An 18,095-nucleotide genomic window follows, 5' to 3' on the forward strand; every position below is an offset into this window, starting at 1 on the left:
GATCATAAACCGGCAGGAAGTCATAACCCGGCAGACCATCATAAACCGGCAGACCATCATAAACCGACAGACAGTCATAACCCGGCGGACAGTGATAACTGGTTGACAGTCATAACCCGGCAGATAGAGTCGCCTGGGGTTATGAAGCCCGAGACGTTATGAAGCCCAAGACGTTAAGCCCATGAAGAGAAGTCAGAATAGTTTAAGTCTTAATCCGAGTTGGACTCTACATGTAACCCGCCCCTTCAACATATATAAGGAGGGGCAGGGCACCCCAAGAGGGGAGGAGGATAACCTTAGGGCTAGACATAACTAGGACAACCGGTTTACGGCGACTCCCTCGTGATGATAATGAGACCTAGCCTCAAAACAACATGTAGGGTTGTTACCGGATGATGTTTCCCGGGGCCCGAAGCTGTCTAAATCCTTGTCTTGTGTTGCGTCTCTCGATTCCGCTCAACCCCTCTCAAGCTACCACATAGATGTGTTGGCCTCACGACTAAGTCCTCACACTAGGACATCTGCCGTGACAATTCCACGACAATGCCTCTTGGGCAAGATGACTAAAATGCCGTTCTCTAGAACAATGGAGTGAGCAACAGATTTGTTGGAAATCATACACACTAATGTATGTGGTCTGATGAATATTGAGGCTCGCGGCGGGTATCGTTATTTTCTGACCTTCACAGATGATTTGAGCAGATATGGGTATATCTACTTGATGAAACATAAGTCTGAAACATTTGAAAAGTTCATATAATTTCAGAGTGAAGTGGAAAATCATCGTAATAATAAAAATAAAGTTTCTACGATCTGATCGTGGAGGAGAATATTTGAGTTACGAGTTTGGTCTTCATTTGAAACAATGCAGAATAGTTCCGCAACTCACGCCACCTGGAACACCACAACGTAATGGTGTGTCCGAACATCGTAACCGTACTTTATTATATATGGTGCAATCTATGATGTCTCTTACCGATTTACCACTATCATTTTGGGGTTATGCATTAGAGACAGCTGCATTCACGTTAAATAGGGCACCATCCAAATCCGTTGAGACGACACCATATGAACTGTGGTTTGGCAAGAAACCAAAGTTGTCATTTTTAAAGTTTGGGGTTGTGATGCTTATATGAAAAAGTTTCATCCTGATAAGCTCAAACCCAAATCGTAGAATTGTGTCTTCATAGGATACCCAAAGGAGACTGTTGGGTACACCTTCTATCACAGATCTGAAGGCAAGATCTTTGTTGCTAAGAGTGTATCCTTTCTGGAGAAGGAGTTTCTCTCGAAAGAAGTGAGTGGGAGGAAAGTAGAACTTGATGAGGTAACTGTACCTACTCCCTTATTGGAAAGTAGTTCATCACAGAAATCTGTTCCTGTGACTCCTACACCAATTAGTGAGGAAGCTAATGATGATGATCATGTAACTTCAGATCAAGTTACTATCGAACCTCGTAGGTCAACCAGAGTAAGGTCCACACCAGAGTGGTACAGAATCCTATTCTGGAGGTCATGTTACTTGACCATGACGAACCTACGAACTATGAGGAAGCGATGATGAGCCCAGATTCCGCGAAATGGCTTGAGGCCAAGAAATCTGAGATGGGATCCATGTATGAGAACAAAATATGGACTTTGGTTGACTTGCTCGATGACCGGCAAGCCATAGAGTATAAAATGGATCTTCAAGAGGAAGACGAACGCTAATAGTAGTGTTACTATCTACAAAGCTCGAATTGTCGCAAAAGGTTTTCGACAAGTTCAAGGTGTTGACTACAATGAGATTTTCTCACTTGTATCGATGCTTAAAAGTCCGTCTGAATCATGTTAGCAATTTCCAGATTTTATGAAATTTGGCAAATGGATGTCAAAACTGTATTCCTTAATGGATTTCTTAAAGAAGAGTTGTATATGATGCAACGAGAAGGTTTTGTCAATCCAAAAGATGCTAACAAAGTGTGTAAGCACCAATGATCCATTTATGGACTAGTGCAAGCATTTCGTAGTTGGAATGTACGCTTTGATAGTGTGATCAAAGCATATAGTTTTATACAGACTTGCGGTGAATCCTGTATTTACAAGAAAGTGAGTGGGAGCACTACAACCTTTCTGATAAGTATATGTGAATGGCATATTGTCGATCGGAAATGATGTAGAATTTTCTGGAAAGCATAAAGGAGTGTTTGAAAGGAGTTTTTCAAAGAAAGACCTCGGTGAAGCTGCTTACATATTGAGCATCAAGATCTATAGAGATAGATCAAGACGCTTGATAAGTTTTTTCAATGAGTACATACCTTGAAAAGATTTTGAAGTAGTTCAAAATGGAACAGTCAAAGAACGAGTTCTTGCCTGTGTTACAAGGTGTGAAATTGAGTAAGACTCAAAGCCCGACCACGGCAGAAGATAGAGAGAGAATGAAAGTCATTCCCTATGCCTCAGCCATAGGTTCTATAAAGTATGCCATGCTGTGTACCATACCTATTATATACCCTACACTGAGTTTGACAAGGGAGTACAATAGTGATCTAGGAGTAGATCACTGGACAGGGGTCAAAATTATCCTTAGTCGAATAAGGATATGTTTCTTGATTATGGAGGTAACAAAAGGTTCGTCGTAAAGGGTTACGTCGATGCAAGTTTTGACACTGATCCAGATGACTCCAAGTCTCAATCTGGATACATATTGAAAGTGGGAGCAATTAGCTAAAGTAGCTCAGTGCAGAGCATTGTAGACATAGAAATTTGCAAAATACATACGGATCTGAATGTAGCAGACCCGTTGACTAAATTTCTCTCACAAGCAAAACATGATCACACCTTAGTACTCTTTGGGTATTAATCACATAGCGACGTGAACTAGATTATTGACTCTAGTAAACCCTTTGGGTGTTGGTCACATGATGATGTGAACTATGGGTGTTAATCACATGGTGATGTGAACTATTGATGTTAAATCACATGGCGATGTGATCTAGATTATTGACTCTAGTGCAAGTGGGAGACTGAAGGAAATATGCCCTAGAGGCAATAATAAAGTTATTATTTATTTCCTCATATCATCATAAATTTTTATTATTCATGCTAGAATTGTATTAACCGGAAACTTAGTACATGTGTGAATACATAGACAAACAGAGTGTCACTAGTATGCCTCTACTTGACTAGCTCGTTAATCAAAGATGGTTAAGTTTCCTAGCCATGGACATGAGTTGTCATTTGATTAACGGGATCACATCATTAGGAGAATGATGTGATTGACTTGACCCATTCCGTTAGCTTAGCACTTGATCGTTTAGTTACTGCTATTGCTTTCTTCATGACTTATACATGTTCCTATGACTATGAGATTATGCAACTCCAGAATACCGGAGGAACACTTTGTGTGCTACCAAACGTCACAACGTAACTGGGTGATTATAAAGGTGCTCTACAGGTGTCTCCGATGGTACTTGTTGAGTTGGCATAGATCGAGATTAGGATTTGTCACTCTGATTGTCGGAGAGGTATCTCTGGGCCCTCTCGGTAATGCACATCACTATAAGCCTTGCAAGCAATGTGACTAATGAGTTAGTTACGGGATGATGCATTATAGAACAAGTAAAGAGACTTGCCGGTAACGAGATTGAACTAGATATTGAGATACCGACGATCGAATCTCGGGCAAGTAACATACCGATGACAAAAGGAACAACGTATGTTGTTATGCGGTTCGACCGATAAAGATCTTCGTAGAATATGTAGGAGCCAATATGGGCATCCAGGTTCCGCTATTGGTTATTGACCAGAGAAGTGTCTCGATCATGTCTACATAGTTCTCGAACCCGTAGGGTCCGCACGCTTAACGTTCGTTGACGATAAAGTATTATATGAGTTATGTATGTTGGTGACCGAATGTTGTTCGGAGTTCCGGATAAGATCACGGACATGACGAGGAACTCCGAAATGGTCCGGAGATAAAGATTGATATATGGGATAATAGTGTTTGGTCTCCGGAAGGGGTTCCGGATGTTTCCCGAAATGTTTGGGTACGAGAACACTTTATTTGGGCCAAGGGGGAAAGCCCACAAGGTTTTTGGAAAGCGCAAAAGGAAGTTTTGCGGAGTCCAGGGTCCAGACGCCAGGGACCCTGGCGTCTGGCCCTGGAGTCCGAGAAGGACTCTTGCCTTTCGGGTGAAACCGACTTTGTGGAGGCTTTTACTCCAAGTTTCGACCCCAAGGCTCAACATATAAATAGAGGGGTAGGGCTAGCACCCAAGACACATCAAGAAACACCAAGCCATGTGCCGGCTACCCCGTCCCCTCAAGTTTATCCTCCGTCATAGTTTTCGTAGTGCTTAGTCGAAGCCCTGCGGAGATTGTTCTTCACCAACACCGTCACCACACCGTCGTGCTCCCGGAACTCATCTACTACTTCGCCCCTCTTGCTGGATCAAGAAGGCGAGGACGTCATCGAGCTGAACGTGTGCTGAACGCGGAGGTGTCGTATGTTCGGTACTTGATCGGGACGGATCGTGAAGGTGTACGACTACATCAACCGCGTTGATAAAACGCTTCCGCTTACGGTCTACGAGGGTACATAGACAACACTCTCCCCTCTCGTTGCTATGCATCACCATGTTCTTGCGTGTGCGTAGGATTTTTTTTTGAAATTACTACTTCCCCAACAATAACTTGAGGCTAGTTCCTGCGGGACAAATCCACACCCAAGCATAATTGACTGCCCATGTCTGTTGATGCCAATGAAGGGGCAAACGGCATATTGTACATGTTCGTGAGATAAGTTGCATCAAATGATACGCAATCATGATAAGCCTCCGCGTATGCTTTCCGTGCCACACCATCCACCCAAAACAAGTTTTCTGTCTCGCCTTCCGCATCTGTCTTGCATTTAAAGAAGAATCATGGGTCGTTTTCCATCACCTTGCAAAAGTAGTTTAGTGTTTCTTCAATGTCAATGTCTTTAGTTGGGGCATTGACCTTCGAACAGTGGTTATGGATGGCTTTAGCTGTGTACGGAACAATAAACTCCGAGCCGTAGTATGATGACATTAACATCATCATCTTTCCTGCCATAAAAAAACAGAAACTTGTGTTTTTCAGGACTAACTAACCACAATGCAGCGAGCAACTTGTTTTTATAGAGAACATAAAGTAACAATTATGCATAAGTAGAACAAGAACCAAGCCTGTATCCCACCAAGTTTTATTTTTCTGCTAGGTGATGTCTTATTTATTTATTTATCAGAGTTGCACGGAAAATGAACATAGTTGCCTCAGTTTACTATTCAAGTTGCCAGTTTTTCTCCCTGATCAGGGTTGCCCATGAATCCTAAGCACCTTATACTAGGATAGGAAAGAAATCCAAGTAGTTGAGGTAGGAATAGGAAACACCAAGGTTTTCTGCTTGGGTCATGCTTTTTTTAATTACCAGAGTTGCACAAAAAATGAACATAGTTGCATAAAAAATGAACATAGTTGGCTCAGGTCAAAGTACTTGATGCAGGAATAAGTAACAATTCTGTGGTAAAAAGATTTAATCCAATGTGAGTTGTACCTGCCGTCAAGTTGCAGTCGTTTAGGTGAGTCGGAATTTTTTTCTGTTCCGGCGGGATGCCTTGGTGAGAACGGAGGTATTTCGAAAGCGATGGCTTGTCAATCAGTGGATGGTTGTGATCTGCAATAAAAGTGGAACTGGTTACAGCAGAATTGCTGTTTTTCCAGCACGCCTGTGTAGGCCGACCTGTAAGACGTATTTGACTTGATTGAAAAGCCCTATTTCGCATCCTCTAATGTGTCGAAGCGCAAGCCAACATAAGGTTGTTCTGGCTGTGACCCAGCTTCTTCGTCTTCCAACTCATGTGCCTCATGAACTAAAGCATTAGCAGGAGCAACCATACGTGGGGGAGCGGCAACACGATTGTCCGGGACATGAGTAGTGTTAGAGCCAACGTTGGGGTCAGGAGACTCACCAACCTCCTCCTCCAAATGTTGTGCTCCTGCTCATCCCCTGCATGTAAGAAGGGTGCACCCAACTCGACTGAAATGTTGATGGACTCTACGTCAAGTGGTGGTTCATTCAGATCAATCATCATGAACAATCAACCTGCAACAAATTGTGTGTTAGCCCACCACAAAAGTAAGCACGACCTTTTTGAACAAACTAGTTGTAGAATATAAAGGAGCAACTATAAACACTTGTTTGGGCAACTATAAAGTTAAACAGAGGCAATTTCTATCTTCTTTTTTCTCAAAAGTTTCTTGTTTCTTCTTTTTTTCTTATATGTTTTATGTTTTTACCAGTATGACACACATATATAGCAGCAAAGATTTGTTTTACATGACATGCGCTGATTCATTTGTGCCTTTTTTCAGCAGCAGATTACAACTTTTGATGATGGGAAACAATGTGCATATGTGACGGAGAGCTTACCAGGAGCAGGAGGCCTATCATTTGGTGTAGTTTATGTCTTTTTTATTTTTTTAGTGAGACCATATGGAATGTAGCAGAGTATCTTAGTGTGGGATTGTTCGAATCTGTTTATCACGTGTCATTTGTTTTGTGCGTTTGTCGTTTGTGTCTTTTTTAGCGAGAACCATACTGATATGGCAAAAGTTGTGTGTTAACAAATGCAAGTTAATACTTTCTACCCCTGCTTATAACATGAGTTTTATGTTGTTGATAGTACATGCTTTAATGCACAGGGAAGTTGCATGTGTTTTAGTACTGGAGTTGTCATGTTCTTACATCTGGTAGAGGCAACTCTAGAATTTCTAAACAACTACGCTTGCACAGCTCTTTCTTTACCAGAGTTGCTTAAAAAATGAAGATAGTTGCTTCAGTTAACTGTTCTAGTTGTCAGGTTTGTTTCCTGATCAGGGTCGCTCATGAACCCCAAGCACCTTATACTAGGATAGGAAAGAAAGCCAAGCAGGTTTCAATGCATACAATATAGAGAAATTATGTTTTGGTGTTGCAATGCACCTGCAAAACTGTGCAATGGTCCTGCATTTTATTTCGCACTAGAGTTGCCCTATTTTTGTACTGGTGTTGCTTTTTTTATCATAACAGTTGCTCAAGATGCATGCCATACATAGGGTTGGCTCAAAGTGGTCTACAAGTTGCTTTTTCACCAGATCAAAAGAACGAACTAAAAACTGGACTAGTTGATGTTCAAGCAGGGAAGGGCTGGGGTGGTTGAGTAGGGAAGAGAGAGAGGAGTCGGGTGGAGGTGGTTCTTACCTTTTTGGGGGGAGGCAGGTCTCTTTTTTTCTCTCCAGATCTGATTTTTGGAGCAAGGAGGAGGAAGGAGGTGTTCCTGCGACGGCTTTGTTCTTCAAGACGCCATAGATGGGGCAGATCTTGTTTAGAGGAAGAAAGGAGGAGCAAGGAGGAAGAAGGGGACCCTTGTGTGGGCTTGTCCTTCAAGGAAAAGGGAGGAGGGGGTTGCGTGAGGCGTCTGCAAGGGGGCGTGGGAGGGGGTGCAGGGAGGGGGTGGGGACCGAAGCTTGGGCGACGATAGGTGCGACGAAGCGGGGGCCGGGGGGGACCAGGTGTGATCGGGGCGCGCGCGATCCACCCGTGATTCGCGCGGGCTTGGATAGGTCGATTTCGCGCGCGCGCGGGGGGGGGGGGGTTGGGGGGCTCCTTTCCTTTTTCGGCTGTCTGGTCGCGCGCGCGGGCCGCTCCTTCCTTTTCTGGGAGAGCGCTCGGTGCTGCGATCGGGCGCCCGTGCGCCAGCGAGCCACGTCATTGTTATTGTCTCTACTTTTTACTATTATTTTATTTGAGAAGAGACCCTCAAGAAAATGCACCGTCACGACACAAGAGGACACGTGCACTCTGTCCAACTCCACCCGCATGCGTGTGCCCTCCCCTCCCCTCCCTTCAAGGGCTGAAGGTGCCTTTCATTTCATCCTTCTTCCCTCACCTCACCTAGTACAGCCTACGACCAGCCACATGGAGAGTAACATACACATATCCCTAGACTATGTTACTACCTTCATAGTGGGTAGTAACATAAGTATGGTAAAATGCAAAGCCTCATTTATTAGGTTATAAACTCATATTGCATTGGAACATGTGATGTTACAGTAACTAGCTAAGTTACTCAAACTACCTCTCTCCTTATTAACTCATTGCCACATAAGTAAATTTGCTGAGTTGGACTCAATGTTACTGCTGAAGTTACTCCCACTGTGGCTAGTCTACAACTGCCCCGCTCTCGTTCCCCTTTCCCTCCGTGCATCGGAGTAGTATTATTTTTGCTAAATGACCCCTTCTCTGGTCCTTATTTACAGCATCTATCTACAGCCGAACCTGGACCCGGATATGGAGCGATCTTCTCCCGCCGGCGCCGAACCCTAGCTAGCTAGCTACCTCGGACCAGTCCGGTTGCGAGAGGCCACCGGCGGCATGGGCATGGCTGCGCGCGGCGGCGGAGCATGCAACGCGAGCGCTCTAACCATATCTCACCGAATCCTGCCGCCGCGCCCGTCCCGCATGCCGTGGCCGATGACCGCGCCCCTCCCCAGACGGCGGCGATGATGGAGGGAGCCGCTGGCGCCGGCCAGGCTCCCGAGCTGCGGACGCGCCGGGTCGCCGCGCCGGACCGCGCATTGGCTCGGAGGCCCCTCGGGGCTGCCGCCGATGCGGGGGCGTCTGCGACCGTGCGGGCTGGGGACCGAGCGGCGGGGCCCATGGTGCGCTCCGGTCGAGGGCTTGGTCGGGCCGGCGCGGGATCTGAGCCGCCGTCCATGGATTTTTCGCAGCTTGGCTACGTTTTGCTTTCGATCTGGTACTGTCCCCCCATCTCTCTCTCTCTGACTTACAATCCAACGACCATGTTAGAGCAACTCCAATACGGTGACCCAAATGTACACGACGGGCGCGCCCATTTTTTTATTTGGGTCGGCTGGTGCACTCAACGGTGGGAAAATACGCATGATTAAACATAAATGGCCAATAAACATGTCGCCCAAAGTCCACTTAAACATTTTTCGCCCAAAGTTCACTTAAACATTAATAAAATTTGAAAAAAAGTTTGCTTCATCACTTAAACATTTGTCGCCCATGCGTCGTCCTTTTCCCCGGGGCCGGTGAGGTCGATGAACACCGGCTCCAGCCCAGGGAAAGGTGGTATCCCACGGCGCACGCGCTGCCTCCACCGTCTGTCCCGCTGGCTATGGGGGTGGTGGCTGCACTGCTACTGCATGGGCGCGCTCCTCCTCCGCCTCCCGCGCCAAGCGACGCTCCAGCTCCAATTGCTGCTCGCCGTCGGCGTGCGCTGTCCATTGTTGGAGGTACGTGGCTTCCTGCTCCGGCGTCCCCCAAGCCACACGCGCGGCGCTGACCCACTCACGGAGCTGGTCGGTTCACTGGTAGACCTTCGGCTGGTGCTTCGTGGATTGCGGCTTCGGCTCGGGGGAGGAACGCCCTGCGACGGCAACAGCGAAGGGAGGATGACACAGTCGCCGGGGCGGCCACGGACAACGTGAGGGCCTCCTCCATGGCCAACCCAGCGCGTGTCCTCCTCGCGCTGGCTCTCCTCCAGGGCGCGCTGCATGGCGGCCTCCACAGCCTAGTAGGTCGCATGCGCTCCTCCTCCTCCGGCAAGACGTCTGGCGGAGGCGGGGGAGAGGGGAGGGTGCACAACGTGGTCGATGTGGATGCCGCGCGCGGCGCTCCTCCTCGTGTTCTAGCGTAAACCAGCGCTCCTAGTTGGGTAGTCTGGCGCGTAGGCATGCGTCGCGCACTGATCCGACGTCAGGAGCTCGCGTCGCCGGCGAACATCCTCGGCATGTGCCCTCCCGAGCACGGCACTGCCGGAATGGGGATCCTTTGTGGGTCCAGATGCCAACTGTGCGACAGGCTTATGTCTGGATATTGCAGGGGCGACGGTACTGCCAGTGCCACTGCGCTTGGTGGACTGGTATGTACAACCGCTCCCGCTCCCGCGGTGGCGAGCCACGGCGAGCCGACAACGGCGGGGAAGGAGGCGCGTGAGAAGAGCTCGCGCCTGCACTAAACTTGCCCTTCTCCTTCCCACTGAAGAACCCCAAATCTGGCTGGCTGGCTAGGGTTTCTGATTGCCAGTGAGGGAGCAGGCGTGGCCAGATGTGGACGGGCGGTGGAAGTGGATGAGGTCGGCCCCGCCACACGCTTGCATTAAAAAGGACGGGCATGCGACACTCTCACCCACTGCCAGGTGGGCCCGAGGTAGGTGGGCGCGTCTACTATGAGCGCGTGCGGTGGTTGGGTGGCCGACATGTGGGGCCGTGGCGGACATCTAGCGGACGTAAACCAGGCCCAAATTTAGGCCAGAAATGGATCGGCGTAGACATCTAGCGGACACGTTTTGGGTTTGAATTGCGCGTTGAGTCGGAGTTTTTGTCCGCGGTGACCCAAACAAACACACGCGGAGGAGATGGGTCGCTTAGGGCGTGACATGCTGTCACCGGGTCTCTGTCCCAACACGACACGTGCACTCGTTGAGTCGTTGTAACTCTAGTGCGCTAGCCTGCCTTCATCCTTCTTCCCCTCCCCTCACCTACACTGCACCACCGCCCTCATTCCCCTTTCCCTCCATGCATTTGGAGTAGTATTATTTTTGCTAAATGACCCCTTCTCTGCTCCTTATTTACAGCATCTACAGCCGGACCTGAACCCGGATCTGGTGCGAGAGGCCACCGGCGGCATGGCTGCGCGCGGCGGCGGAGCATGCAACGCGAGCGCTCTAACCATATCTCACCGAATCCTGCCGCCGCGCCCGTCCCGCACGCCGTGGCCGATGACCGCGCCCCTCCCCAGACGGCGGCGATGATGGAGGGAGCCGCTGGCGCCGGCCAGGCTCCCGAGCGGCGGACGCGCCGGGTCGCCGCTCCTCGGGGCCAGCCCCTCTCGCCGCGCCGGACCGCGCATCGGCTCGGAGGCCCCTCGGGGCTGCCGCCGATGCGGGGGGCGTCCGCGGCCGTGCGGGCTGGGGACCGAGCGGCGGGGCCCGTGGTGCGCTCCGGTCGAGGGCTTTGTCGGCCCGGCGCGGGATTTGAGCCGCCGTCGATGGATTTCTCGCAGCTTGGCTGCGTCTTGCTTTGGATCCGGTACGGTCCCCATCTCTCTCTCGCTCTCTCTCTCTCACTCTGCGCGCGCGCGCACGCGTAGAGTTCACACCAGTAGATCCTAAACCGAATCAGCCGAGCTCTCGTTGCCGCCTCAGTTCCCCAGCGCTGCCACGGTGCCGCCAGCCACCGCCATTCCATTGGCTTGGATTCGGTTGTGGCGTCGGTTGGGAGCCGTAGGATGATGTCTGATGCCTCGTCCGTGCGGGAGGTTTGGTCGGTCGAGGCCAGGTATAAGCAGCTCCTGAGAAGGATGGATGAATGGATGCATTCATGTGTCGTGAACTAAAACCACGACACTTGGTTTCGAACGGAGGGAGTATATTTTTAAAACAAATCAGGTGAGCTCTCGTTGCCGGATCGCTGACCTATCGTCCGGATGCCCACCGCGTCAGTTCCCCACTGCTACGGTGCTGCCTGCCACCGCCGTCCCATTGCCTTGGATTTGGTTGTGCGCGTCGGCTGGGAACCGTACGGTGTCTTCTGATGCGTCGTCCGTGTGGGAGGTTTGGTCGGTCGAGGCCAGGTATGAGCAGCTCCTGAGCAGGATGGATGGATCTATGGATACATGGATGTATGCATGCATATATGTATGGATATCACTCCGCAAAAAAGAAAAGAAAAAAAATATGTATGGATATATGGTCATGTTGCTCGGGGGTTCAACCTCCTTTTTGGAAAAAAAGGAGGGGCGATGCCGATGATGATGACTGTGGCTGAAATAATGTCTTGAGCAATCAAGACAGCTCGGCGAGGTGGGACTAAACAGTGCCAGAAAATTGGTGTCTGCGTTGGAGTTGGCCTTAGAGCCCACCCTTCTCTCTTGCAGCCTGTCCAATTCATCGCCAATGTTGGATGTTCTTTGCCTTGGATGGTCATTCTGATGAGTGATAACCAGGGCAGTTCTCTTACATGGCAATGGGTGGATTATGCAGCAAGAGATGTGAGTGTTGGGTTTGAAGATGAAATGCAAAACTGAGCCCTCTTTTGCTACGCTACATATGCTCAGTTCAGTTGCATTATGTTTTGGATTCAGTATGGATCCTCCTCTCTCTCTCTCTCTCTCTCTCTCAAACCCTGAAACAAATCAGTCAAGCTCTCATTGCCGACTCGCTGACCCATTGTCCGGGTGGCTGCCACGTCAGTTCCCTGTCTCTACGGTGCTGCCAGCCACTGCCATTCCATTGCCTTGGATTTGGTTGTGGCGTGGGCTTTGACCCGTAAGGCGTTGTCTGATGAGTCGTCCACACCGGGAGGTTTGGTCGGTCGAGGCCAGGTATGGGCAGCTCCTGAGACTGAGACTAGTCATAGTGGGAGTAACTGAATTATGGAACGGAGGGAGTAGTAACATTCATGCCACATAGGCAAAAAAGATTATGTGACAAGTAATTAAAGAGGATGGATGGATGGATGCGTGCATGCATGCAATGGGAATCATGGTCATGTTGCTTGGTGTGTAGAGCGCGTGTGGGTACTAATCAGAGCCAGAATCGGTGACCGCGTTGGAGATGCCCTTAGAGCCCACCCTTACCTCTCTTGCAGCCTGTTCAGTTCATCTCTGATGTTGTATATTCTGTGCCTCGGACGTTCGTTCTGATGGGTGATAACCAGGGCAGTTCTCTTACATTGCGATGGGTGAATTATGCAGCAAGAGAGTGAGTGTTGGGTTTGAAGATTGAAGACAAAACTGAGCCTGCAATTTTTCACTGTTTAGTTGCATTTTGTTTTGGATTCGGTATGGACCCCCCTCACCTCTCTCTCTCTCTCTCAAACCCTAAAACAAATCAGTCAAGCTCTCATTGCCGACTCGCAGACCCATCGTCTGGGTGGCTGACACGTCAGTTCCCTGTTGCTACGGTGCTGCCAACCCGCCATTCCATTGCCCTGGATTCGGTTGTGGCGTGGGCTGGGAACCGTAGAGTTTTGTCTGATGTGTCGTCCGAGACGGAGGTTTGGTTGGCTGACGCCAGGTATGAGCAGCTCCTGAGACTGTCTAAGTTACTTACCACTATGAGCAGCCTGATGGATGGATGGATGGATGATGTATGCATGCTACTGTGTGATGAAGAGATGGAGTTCTTACCAGGGGCGATGATGATGACTGTGGCTGAAACAAGCATGTCTTGAGCAATTAAGACAGCTGTGGCCTGTGGGTCCTAAATTAGAGCGCACCCTTACCTCTCTTGCAGCCTGTTCAATTCATCGCTAATGTTGGATGTTCTGCGCCTTGGACGGTCATTCTGATGAATGATAACCAGGACAGTTCTTTTACATCGCGATGGGTAGATTATGCAGCAAGAGATGTGAGTGTTGGGCTTGAATATGAAAGGCAAAACTGAGCCCTCTTTTGCTACGCTACAAATATTCGATTTTACCTTCTCTACTATGCACTGTTTTTTCTTTTCTATTCCTCTCTATTGTGTTGATGTGACTAACGGCCCATCTGGACTTGGTGATGAAGCCAACCGCCCTAGCTTGGATTGATTTCCAGCTGGCTTTGTTTTTGCCTGTATAGTTGTACAAACTATATATGTCGAACACAGTATTGTTTTTGACTTGGATATCTACCTTATGTTTTTCTTCTTTTCCAAAATGGAAAATTTATATTGTCCTGTTTTTATTTGGCTTGCAGTTACTCCTTTTATCTGAAGTGAAGAAATGTAAATTGCTTCTTTCATTGCTAGTAATACAGCCATCAGCATAGTGTTCCAAATTAACTTTTGAACACAGCATATTTGTTTCTGTTCTGTGTTGATGAGTTATATTCTTTTCTGAATGGCTATGATGATTTCCTCCTCTTTGGTGTTGGAGATATTTCAACATATCCTGAGATAGAGATGATTGGTTCCATTCAATTTTCCCAGTTAGACAGTTAGTCGTTATACTAGGAGGCCTTGCTCTGCAGCAAGTTACCAGTTGCGGCTATTTGTTGCTGGGTGGGGAAAGAGAGAGAGAGAGAGAGATGGTAAGGAGAGACCTGAAGGACTGGAATATCACCAAAGAACTAACCATGGGCAGGGGTGCATGGAAATTAGCTATCCACATGCCTATCCCAACTTGTTTGGGACTGAAAGGCTTTGTTGTTGTTGTTGTTGTTGTTTAGTACCGAAAGGCCTTGAGTACTACCTGAAGCATTTTTCCAGCTTCGGTGATTTATGGTGGGTTAAATCTGAGCCATTCAAGCAATACTCCACAATTTTCCTGGATTTTGCAAACTATTCCTCGTGCACGTGTCTGATACTTCTACTACTGTTTGATTATGGTAATTTGATCAGTGAGTACTTTTGGAATATACTCCAGAAAACAGCTTGATTTTCCCTAATACCTTTAATTAGTTTCTTCTTGATTTTAAGGATACCAGTTCGGCAACTGTGAATGGTCATTGCTAAATTTAAGTTGTATATATTCTGTACATTGTGGTCCTGTAGCTTGAAAAAGGAACTTGGCATTACCTCTGGCTTTGGTTCTTTGTTATGGCTCTGGTTCTTTGTGTGGACCTTCTGGGGAGGTGAGATAGCGTGAAATCTTTTTATTGAACCAATTTAAAAGCAGATTCTTATTGATGCTATCTTTCAGTTTTTTTGGTCCTATTTTCGCATCCATTGTCAAATTTTCTTCTATTGATATTTGCCATTGTAGTCCTTAACTTCCACTATGAATGCATGCCATCCTTATTCCCTTGTAAAGCTTCATCTGTGAGGGAGAGGCATCAATGAGGAAGGATGCTGGTGGTGACGCCTGCCGTCTGTCTCCCTATCAATTTGACTTGATAATTTCATTCTTCTGCTGTACTCTTTATCTACTTATCAGTTGGTACTTTTGGTTTCTCGTTACTTCTTTACTGGTTTCAAGTTTCAACTTAAGGGTCGTATATGGCAAGTTAAGATTACTGTTTTCTTCATGTCATGTTCATTGGCTGTGATGATATAGCTTCCCTGCGAGAGCTTCTATCTAACACCGTATTGATTCACTTGGTGCTAAACTAGGATGGCTTGTGTCACAGCAAGTAACCAGTTTAGCGGCTAACTATTACTCCCTCCGTTCACAAATATAAATGTTCATGGTCATTCTACCAGAAATTCAGTTATGGTGTTGAGATGGGAGTGTATCTGAGCCATTTACTTACACATGTCCCAGTTTTTGTGTCCACCAGTTCATGATTTGCTCCTGATATAGTGATTATTTCTGCTATTACTGATTCTCCTGTGGTGTCTGGTCATCTTGCGGCTCTTTGACTATTGGCTTCTCTGTTATTCTCTTTGTGGGATTTGTGCCAAGTGCTGTTATGGTGTTGAGAAATGCTCACAGCGAACTGGATGTTGAGCTATTTTACACTTTACATACTCAGAATGCTTTGAATTACTGATGCATCGAGAGGTTCTACTTTGTTTGAATAGAAAACAATCCTGTGTGCCGAAGGCCCTGGGAGGCGGCAGAGGGCTTCACATCTTTTGTTCGAACAATGCTATTATTTGCAACTGTTCTGTTTCTTTGCTTAGTGTTCCGTTTAGTCGTTCCTGCATGATTTTCTTCCCTTTCATACTTTTATATTGTATAAATTGTGCTACGCTGCTGCTCTTCTTCGTTCATGCATTTGCTGCACTATGGCACCTCAAGCGTCAGCAAAAAGATATTACATTTGGTCTTTGATGTCATCATATGTTTATTTAGTTCTGAGTCTGCCCATTTATTTTTGGTATAAATCATGTGCAACCTAATCTGCAGGGCGCGTGGCTGTCCAAAATCAAGCTCCCCAACAACTGGACAATGGAGCACATCCGGCAGCTTGTCACGCTTTGGGCTCGGCTGAGGGCCATCCCCCTCGCGGTGGACGCCGAGGACACCATCACCTGGAAACATACTGCCAGCGGAATCTACTCTGCCACATCCGCGTACAGTGCGCAACTCCTTGGGCTGGTCAGCTCGCCCATGGGCTTCGCCGTTTGGAAAGCATGGGCTCCCCCTAAGATGAAATTCTTTGCTTGGCTGGCAATCCAAAACCGAGTCTGGACGGCGGATAGATTGGAGAGGAGAGGGTGGCCGAACTGCGGCCTATGTCCACTCTGCAAGCAGACGTTGGAAACGGCGAGCCACATCTTCTTCAAGTGTCGGTACTCCATTAGACTGTGGGGCCTGATCAAAGGCTGGCTCAAGCTAGACTACCTCGACATCTCCTCCTGGATCACGATGCGCTCCATCAAGGACTGCTGGCTCAACATGTCCAACTCCAGCATGCCCAACCGGAAGGCGATGGCTTCTCTTGCTATGCTGACCTGCTGGACCATTTGGTGCGAGAGAAATGCACGGGTGTTTCGTCACAAATCCACGCTTCCGTCTGTATTGTTCTCCAACATTAAGACCGACGCCAACCTTTGGGTAATTGCGGGTGCTAAGCACTTGGGTCAAATCATGCCGGGAGAGTAGTGGCTTTGTAATATTTTCTTTCGCTTTTCTTGTAAAAGCAACTCTAAACTCCTTAATTAATGGATGAGGCGAAGCTTTTGCCTCCGTTTCGAAAAAAAATAATCTGCAGCACTCCCTTTGTTTCTATGTTTGCCTCTTTTGTGTTGCCCTCTTTCTATGCGCCGTTGATACTTCCAGTAATATGTGATTTGAACTTGAGTGTACTTCACATGATCTCCTGTGTAGTTAATTCCTCAGCTTTCCGTGGGTAACTTTTGAACTGCTACTTTAATGACATATTTTTCGTGTAATGTGTGGGAATTTAAGTGCTCGCCTAGAAATCTCAATATTAGATATTCACATGCACGGCATTTACGTGTGGCTCTGATGAGTTCTGATGATGCTCCGTCATGTATTCTGGCGACGTAATAATAAATATGCCTTGGAGCAGCAGTGAAGCTTTTTAACACGTCGTCTTCCTCTGTACGGGTGTCTGGTCAAATATGCTTGGTCATCTGTTTGAGATTGGGATCAGCAGCCGTAGAAAATGCAGGGCAAAGGATTTAGAAGGGCTTTCTTGTAATTTTATATCAACAGATGCAACTGAGTGTGAGTGCATATGAGCATTAAGAATTACGCATGAGCCCTCAACGCAACTGTACTATCATACAATATGTATATATGATACAGTATTATTCCTCTTTTTCATCTTTGAAACTAGTTCTTGTATTTGTACCTTTTTGTTTCTGGCAGAGTTACGTGCCTACATTCTTACTCCCAGAACTTGATGGCTGTTGTAAATAGAAGTACACTTGTTCCTCTTGTTGCCGGTGCTTGCTAAACTGATTATCTGTTTGATGAGTCTAGACTATTTTCTCCTCATATACATGTTCAGTTTTGCTTAACAAAAGGATATTGTCCAGTGATTTTCTTCAATACCAAAATACCTATTCGTACGGACTACGGAAGGTTGCACGTAGATACGAGAGTGAGCGAGACAAGTTGAAAGAGACCGGGAGTAGGTTGATAAACTTACTTGCACATTTGGAATCGGAGATATTGTACTTGTTTACGCTTATTTTTATTTACTAAAACCTAGCTCAGCCAATACTACTCCCTCCGTCCAGAAAAGTTTGTCTTTTTGGGGACAGAGGTAATATAACAGAAATGCAACGAGAACGGCATTTTGGAGCTCGGCCTCTATGGAGGCTGAATTTTGAAAAATTCAAAATTCATACTTTCCGGTTTCACAAAAATCTGTAAAAGATTATACAAGCATACAGGATGCGATGTGTATGTGTGTAAAATTTCATGATCCAAAAGCAATTTTCGAAATGCAACCATCTAAAAAAAGGTTAAAAGAAAGCGAGTTCACTGCATTAAGAGAAAACCCCTCGTGTCATTACGTGTGATCACAATTGAAACACATGACATGGGACGAAAACCTGACAACACAACAAACTAAACCTAATAAGTTCCAACGTAGCATAACTAGGACTACTCAGCATGCAAGCTGGCCCACCGCAAAAGAACAACAACTCTAAACCACAACAAACCCTCGACAAGTAGCTAGA

The 18,095-nt window shown here is 47.1% G+C and overlaps 1 protein-coding gene across 1 annotated transcript; it reads left to right on the plus strand.

The window, feature by feature from the left end:
* The first annotated feature begins 10,536 nt into the window (after nucleotides 1-10,536).
* Nucleotides 10,537-16,644, plus strand: LOC123169961 (uncharacterized). Its single transcript, XM_044587814.1, has 2 exons — nucleotides 10,537-11,100; nucleotides 15,844-16,644. Exons 1-2 carry the CDS (start codon nucleotides 10,721-10,723, stop codon nucleotides 15,926-15,928), a joined length of 465 nt encoding a protein of 154 aa, XP_044443749.1. The 5' UTR covers nucleotides 10,537-10,720; the 3' UTR covers nucleotides 15,929-16,644.
* The last annotated feature ends 1,451 nt before the right edge of the window (nucleotides 16,645-18,095 follow it).

This window comes from Triticum aestivum, chromosome 7D (assembly GCF_018294505.1).
Source record: "Triticum aestivum cultivar Chinese Spring chromosome 7D, IWGSC CS RefSeq v2.1, whole genome shotgun sequence".
Taxonomy (NCBI): domain Eukaryota; kingdom Viridiplantae; phylum Streptophyta; class Magnoliopsida; order Poales; family Poaceae; genus Triticum; species Triticum aestivum.

Coding starts and splice junctions, on each gene's coding strand:
- LOC123169961 (XM_044587814.1), top strand. CDS start 10,721: ATGCAACGCGAGCGCTCTAACCATATCTCACCGAATCCTGCCGCCGCG. Junction 11,101..15,843: donor TGCGTCTTGCTTTGGATCCG/GTACGGTCCCCA, acceptor CCTAATCTGCAG/GGCGCGTGGCTGTCCAAAAT.